This window comes from Poecilia reticulata, chromosome 22, assembly GCF_904066995.2.
Source record: "Poecilia reticulata chromosome 22, P_reticulata-male-v2, whole genome shotgun sequence".
Taxonomy (NCBI): Eukaryota; Metazoa; Chordata; class Actinopteri; order Cyprinodontiformes; family Poeciliidae; genus Poecilia; species Poecilia reticulata.
The window spans coordinates 2,652,129-2,658,907 of NC_088851.1; the positions used below are offsets into that span (position 1 = coordinate 2,652,129).

The 6,779-nt window shown below is 41.5% G+C and overlaps 2 protein-coding genes across 4 annotated transcripts in view; one reads left to right on the forward strand and one right to left on the reverse strand.

The window, feature by feature from the left end:
• The window catches only part of hectd1 (HECT domain containing 1), a 31,617-nt gene extending 29,265 nt beyond the window's left edge, over nucleotides 1-2,352 (forward strand). For all 3 annotated transcript variants that reach the window (XM_081603508.1, XM_081603505.1, XM_081603507.1), the window contains 5 exons: nucleotides 3-81; nucleotides 234-327; nucleotides 1,055-1,205; nucleotides 1,320-1,464; nucleotides 1,551-2,352. In XM_081603508.1, the coding sequence (XP_081459634.1) occupies nucleotides 3-81; nucleotides 234-327; nucleotides 1,055-1,205; nucleotides 1,320-1,464; nucleotides 1,551-1,688 (607 nt within the window). In that variant the 3' untranslated portion in view covers nucleotides 1,689-2,352. The remainder of the gene's footprint in view (nucleotides 1-2; nucleotides 82-233; nucleotides 328-1,054; nucleotides 1,206-1,319; nucleotides 1,465-1,550) is intronic.
• An 883-nt stretch (nucleotides 2,353-3,235) lies between these two features.
• Nucleotides 3,236-6,627, reverse strand: ap4s1 (adaptor related protein complex 4 subunit sigma 1). Its single transcript, XM_017302424.2, has 5 exons — nucleotides 5,925-6,627; nucleotides 4,530-4,616; nucleotides 4,381-4,449; nucleotides 4,295-4,306; nucleotides 3,236-3,881 (listed from the first exon to the last, which is right to left on the reverse strand). Exons 1-5 carry the CDS (start codon nucleotides 6,060-6,062, stop codon nucleotides 3,753-3,755), a joined length of 435 nt encoding a protein of 144 aa, XP_017157913.1. The 5' UTR covers nucleotides 6,063-6,627; the 3' UTR covers nucleotides 3,236-3,752.
• Nucleotides 6,628-6,779: the final 152 nt, after the last annotated feature.

Genomic DNA, 6,779 nt, shown 5'->3' on the forward strand with positions numbered 1-6,779 from the left:
AGGTTAAACTTTCAGTTCTGTCCATCATCAAAGGTTCACGGCTTCTCTGCAGTAGACCTGAAGTCAAACGGAGATGACGAGGTAACGGCACACATCCACCCAGCTGCTGCTCTGGTCACAGGATGGACTGTGTGTGTGTGTGTGTGTGTGTGTGTGTGTGTGTGTGTGTGTGTGTGTGTGCGTGTGTGTCCCACTAAACCTGCTTTTCTTTTTGTGTGATTGTGTGAGGACAGATGGTGACTGTGGAGAATGCAGAGGAGTACGTGGAGCTGATGTTTGATTTCTGTATGCACACTGGCATCCAGAAACAGATGGAGGCCTTCAAAGGTGAACACACACATCACAACTACACACAGCTGGAGCTCACTTACAGCTCACACATCATTCAAAGTAATGGAATTATTATTTTCATTCCAAGCACTTGCCAAAACCTGCATAGTGCCCACAATCACAGATGAACCGTATCTTTGGGACACCAAACTGTTGAGATATTTATTATTACACTTAGGGCTGAAACAATTAATGGGATTAATAGTGATGAATTGATTAATTTAGTCATTGATTCGTTCTTAACTGGAGCATTCCAGTTTCAAAAGGCCATTTGCTAAAAGAACACAGAGCAGTTGGTAAAACAAAACTGGACATAAAAATCTGATTTGAAAAAAACCAAAAAAACATTGAGGTGCAAATGTACAATTAATTCAAGTCATAAATAAATTTAAGAAAATAAACATTTTGTTACCTGAAAGTCAATAACAGCACGCCTGTAGTGAATGCTTGATCATTTGCAGTAAAGGATGCATCTGCGCTAACAAATACAATTAATATTTGGAGCAAAAGGTGCTTCATAGTTAGTTTTATTACAGCATTTGAGTCGGGTGAAGCTAAAACTAAGGAGTTCTAGGTAGAACAGATTTAAAAAGGTTTTTGTTTTTACTCTTAAGTGCAAAATGAATAGATATTTTTAGAGTCTGGGTAACTAAATGAGTTGATAATTAGAATAATGGGTGGATGTGACTGAACAGTGTGGGCTCACCCTGTCTGCTCTCCTCAGAGGGATTTAATCAGGTGTTCCCCATGGAGAAGCTGAGCTCCTTTAGCCATAAGGAAGTGCAGATGGTCCTCTGTGGTAACCAGTCTCCTTCCTGGAATGCTGATGACATCATCAACTACACCGAACCAAAGCTTGGTTACACCAGAGACAGGTATGGGAACACACACACACACACACACACACACACACACACACCTACACACAGAGTTGATGTTTGAGGCTAAAAGCTGATCCTAACTGTTACATTGTGCCTGCTCCTCTTCAGTCCTGGCTTTCAGCGCTTTGTCAGGGTTTTATGTGGAATGTCGTCTGATGAGAGGAAAGCCTTCCTGCAGTTCACCACTGGCTGCTCCACGCTGCCCCCTGGTGGCCTGGCCAACCTTCACCCACGCCTCACTGTAGTCAGAAAGGTAGGTTCAGATCTTCTTCAGGCATCTTTAAAAGTCTGAGTGTGAGCTGATTGGCTGCTGTTCCTGTCTTGCCCCGCCCCCTCCAGGTGGATGCAACAGACTCCAGCTATCCATCAGTAAACACTTGTGTTCACTACCTGAAGCTCCCAGAGTATTCATCTGAAGACATCATGAGGGAGCGTTTGTTAGCTGCCACTATGGAAAAGGGCTTTCACCTGAACTGACCTCCGAGCGTCGCCACGGTTACACTGAGCATGCGCCCAAACCATCTGTCCGCGTTGCCAGAACATCCAGCTGCGTGACTGTCAGACACACAGAGGCTCACAGTCAGGATTTTGACTGAACATCTCCAACCCACACGTTTCACGCTTCCCTCCTGACAACCACGTCAGCATCCAGGGCCAAGACTGCAGGCTGGTGTGTGTGAGAGTGTGTGTGTTCGCGTTCGCACACGTCCCCTCTTCTCCTCCGTTCAGTTCAGTGCCTGGTTCCACTTAGTTTTCAGTTTCTCCATTAGAGGTTCAGGCTCATTTCTCGTTTTCATCTTTTTAGTTTTTCTTCCTTTCCATTCAGCTTGTGTGTGTGTGTGTGTGAGTGTGTGTGTGCGCGCGCGCATGTGTGAGAGCATCAGTTTGGTTTGTTTCAGACCTGATGAAAAGGTCAGAGTTCAGTTTTTGGTGTTTCCTCTCTGATTAAGCTAAAGAGAAAAAAAAACACTGATTGTGTTTGATGCACATCTAAAAAAACTCTGCTCCCTGTATTTTCTTTGTATATTGTAAACATTTATTTAACTGAAGTACTGAAGTTGCAGTTTCAGGTAAACAAATATTTTCAAATGTGTATGCTCCAAAAGATAATCAATAAATTGTTTGCAAAGTATGAAGTAAAGATTTAGTTGTGTGGTTTGTAGAATTTTTTTTTCTTTTGGTGTCTTAGAAACAGAAAATCCCATAAATAGCTTTTTGATTTAGTAACTTGAATTCAACAGGTGAGATCAAGCTCCGCCCAGCCAAGAGGTTCATGATAACTCTGGAGGAGCTGCAGAGATCCACAGATGTGCCATTTTTATGGAAGAGCATCAAATAGAAAACTGTTCAAACAGATGTGAGGACTCCATTTCCCAGATTCCCAAGGTTCATTTCAAGGACGGGTAAAATTTAGAAGTTGCTCTGCTCTAGATCTGAAGAGCTGTGAATAGCACAAAAATGCCTTAAAGAAGCAGTATTTATTTTCAAGGCACAAGGTGCCATTATAAAGCACAATCAAGTAACTTTAAATCTAAATAAAATAACTTTAAAGAAATATGACTTTGTAATTTAACTCCTTGAAATTGGGCCTCTGTCTCTTTAAAACTCCTGGTCTTTCTGAAATTTGTCAGAGCATGGCTCCTCTATTGACCTTTTAACAATGTTTACAAGTGTTGCACTGAGAAGTAGCTCTATGTTTTAATGTTTTATCTTATTTATCCACTATTGATGTTCGGCACTTTGTTTTAACTGAGGCTGATGTTGAAGCGTTTATAAATAAAGTTAATGAGCTCAGCAGTTCCACCAGATGTTTGCTAATAGCTGCAGGCTAATCTGAAGTAGCTGAGTGGGATCAAATGAACAATTAGAAGCTCTGCAGAGATCAGGAGGTAAACAAATGTGTTGGAGCAGAAACATTTCTTTAACAAGCCCCCAGGGATTGGACTAGGACGCCCCCGATCTAGTGATTGTGCACAACCCCCCCGCACCTCCCTAAAAAACGCTCAAACACAGAAATAACAAAATGAGGTTTCACCATGTATTATCAGCTGTCTGAGCCACAAACATTACTTCACAATTCACACAGTTGCAACCTGTCAGCAGTATTCTGTACTGTTCAGGGTTGCTGTGAGATGCACACACTGGTACATTAGCGCCTCATGGAGACCTGGCAGCAGTTTGCTCTACAAACACTAGGGGTGCACCGATTGCAGTTTTCTGGCCAATCGCTGATCTTCAAAATGCCTGACCTGCCAATTCTGAATTTTGTTAAATATGGTGGCAAAGTTGCTAAGTTGGCAACAGTGGAGTGACTGTTGTCAACTGCACAGATGCAGATGTGACCTGGTGACCCGGTGGGAGGTCTGTCAGGGTGGTTTCAGACCTTTGCAGTGGAAGATAAGATCAGTTTCACATGTGAGTTTCGGTTGATCACCCAACATTAAGGAAACCAGGACACATTTACCGGGGCACCCCTAACAAACACCAGTCCAATATTTCTCAGAGTGCTCCAATAGTCTGTGACATCATTTCCTGCTTCCTTCACCCATCCGCCATTTTGTCGATGGCGGTGAGTGGAGCAAGGATGCGGCTCTTGTTCGTTTCCACGATGTGGCCGTTCTGGATCATCTCGTCCAGGATGATGTGAACGGAGTCCAGATTAAACATGATCTGATTTCAAGGTCAAGGAGAAACCAGCAGGCAGCAGACAAGATGGCGGAACTGAAACATAGCCAAGCTCCATTTTTTCAGTCTGCCTCACTTTTTTCACAGTGAGACAAACTGTCTCAGACAAATTCAACAAATATGTAAAAAAAAAAAGTTTATAAAGGTCTTATACTGCAGCTTTGGTGAATAAAATTCTATTTGAAAACTAGATTTTTATGTTTGCCAGATAGTAAAATTGGTTGGATGATAGGAAACATTTTGATTCAACAAAAAAGGTAAAAGCAGAAGAAGACTAATGCGGAAAATACTTTTTCACAGCACAGTTTATACATAAATATTACATTTCAAAACTATTCTGGAGCTACAAATATAACCTAATGAGCTCAGACCTGGGAACCTCCCACCATAAAGGATACATCCAGTTCACTCTGCGGACAGATAAAAACAGACAGTTAGAGATATCATGCATCCATCTGAAGAGCTTCAGCACTGATGAACTCACCACACGGCTGAAGTATTTATCTAAAACCTCCACAAAATTCTGGATCAGCTCATAGATGGACAACTCATTCTGCGGGAGGATTCCATGAAGCACGAATTAGACAAGCAGGACAACAATCTGAGCGTTGTTGTCAGATTCTGCAGACTTACCTCGCTGTCCGTCACCCCCACCACAACATACAGCGCTGCATACTGGCGGTACACCAGCTTAAAGTCTTTATACTCCACAAACGAACACTGGAAAGAGGCAGACGTACTGTAAGCACATCCTGCGCACAGTGATGCGAGATGTTTACATCTACCTGTGATTTTATTGATGTAATTGCAGAATCCTTCCACACAGGGTGGAAAGATTCTGCATCAATCAGCTTCTAAAAACAATAATTCAGTGTGAATCAACAGGGTTAGAACTACACATGCAGGTTCAAGTATATAAATGCATCCTCAATAATATTTCTATATTTTTTTGTTTGTTTTTGGTAAATCTCAAGTGGAACATTTAAGTAAAGTATTGTCCAGCCAGGTTACCCCTGCTCCCATAAAATGTTTTCAAAAAATTTGCTAGGGCTTATGGTTTTTTTGTCAGGGTCCTTGAGACCGACGCTGGGTGTCTCCCAAGTATAGAAACTCCAGCATATTCTGACAGAGAGACAGAGCCCAGGTGCAGATAATTAATTACCATAGCAACGGGTCCCAGCCAGAGGCAGTGACTCACAAACAGCCGCAGAGAGAGGTCTTACAATGCATTGTGGGAAGAATACATATTTCCTGTGACTACTCATATTTTGTTTAGTTAAAATTATTATTTCTCTGAATTTTTGAGTATGAATTAAAATCCTTAGTATGAAGGCTGAAAAATTTCGAGAAATAAACAATTACCGACTGTCTTTATTTTTTTTATTTTGTCTTTATTTATTTTTATTTCATGGTGCCCCTCATGGTGCTGAGGGGCACCATGAAATACAAACATTTCTGTATTTCATGGTGCATTTTAGGAGGAAAAATCTACTTTCATTCTGGTACTTGAAAACATCAAATTTGAAGCAAAAGTTTCTTTGGTTTCTAGTTTGGTTTGTCCTTTCCTAAAGTCTGTAGAAATATTTTATCACAGATCAGACCCGATATATTAAGTTTAAAAAGACTAATCCGGCAATTACGGCTTCCGGAAAGCCGTAATTGCTTCTGGAAAGCAAGCCCCTGGATGGGAGGAGGCGGGGGGGATCTTAGAACAGCCCCACCCAGTATAAATAGTTAATGTAAATGCTTGGAAGGACGTAGACTGTATTTTTAAATATAAACAGTTATATTCTATTAACAGAATTCATTCTGAGAAATCTGCCCTCACAAACATGGCGGCATTGTTGCTGTGCAAACCTGCTAACTGTGCTGCATTTGTATTCAGTGGCTGCTATTACAAGATGTCCAGCTGTATAATCGCCACATATTTCTGTCTATAGTTTCAGCATTCGTTCTGAAAACTCTCCAGACCTCAACAGGCAGCCAGCCAAGCAGTCAGGCAGGCAGCTATCCAGCCAGGTAGTTTACCTGATGCTTCCCGCGGCTCAGGCAGCAGCGGACAGCCACCGCTTCCAGCGCTGCTCTCTTACTCAACTCCACTGGCTCATAGTATTTGGACAGTCTGGTCTGACCCTGCTGGTTCACCATTAGCACAAACTTAATCATCCTGTCACCTTCCACAGACCAGCCTCATCCTAAAACAGTTCACTAGTTTTCCTTCCTCAAACATAAACAATGACAATGCAGCTGAGAGGTACAGTACTGCCACCTAGTGGATTGGGGTTAAGGAGAAAGTCAGTAAATAGGTGGAAATGTTTTTAATAAAATTAGAGAGAGAGAGAGAACAAGCTCCTGCTGGAGAATTAGCACAAAAAGGTAAGACATGTATATTTGGTATATTTCTCTCTCTTTTTTTTACAATGATAATACAATATATAAGAAAGCTAGTTAATTTTTTGCTTAAATTGTGTCATATTTTTGAGGATAATTCATGGAAAGGCAGTGCTGTCAATCAAGCTTATTTATATAGCACATTGCAGTTCAAAGTGAAGAAGCCTTGAACTGAAGGTGCTGGTTGTGTATTATGTTGTTGAAGTGTAATCTTCTGCTGTCATCTGTTGCTATAGCAGCATCAGACCTAGGGACTTGAAAAAACTAAGTAACCTGATAAAGAAGGCAGGTTCTGTTCTGGTTCTGTTCTGTGGGATCTCTGCAGATGATGGTGCAAAGAAGGATTCTTCATTAAGCAAAGAATATTAAGAAATACCTTGAGGATCCTCTTTATCAGACAACAACGGTATCTTCAGTCAGAGGCTTCTTCTGCTTCACTGTAGTACAGACAGCTATGGAATATCCTTCCTGGATCTACAAAAACTCTGAAGA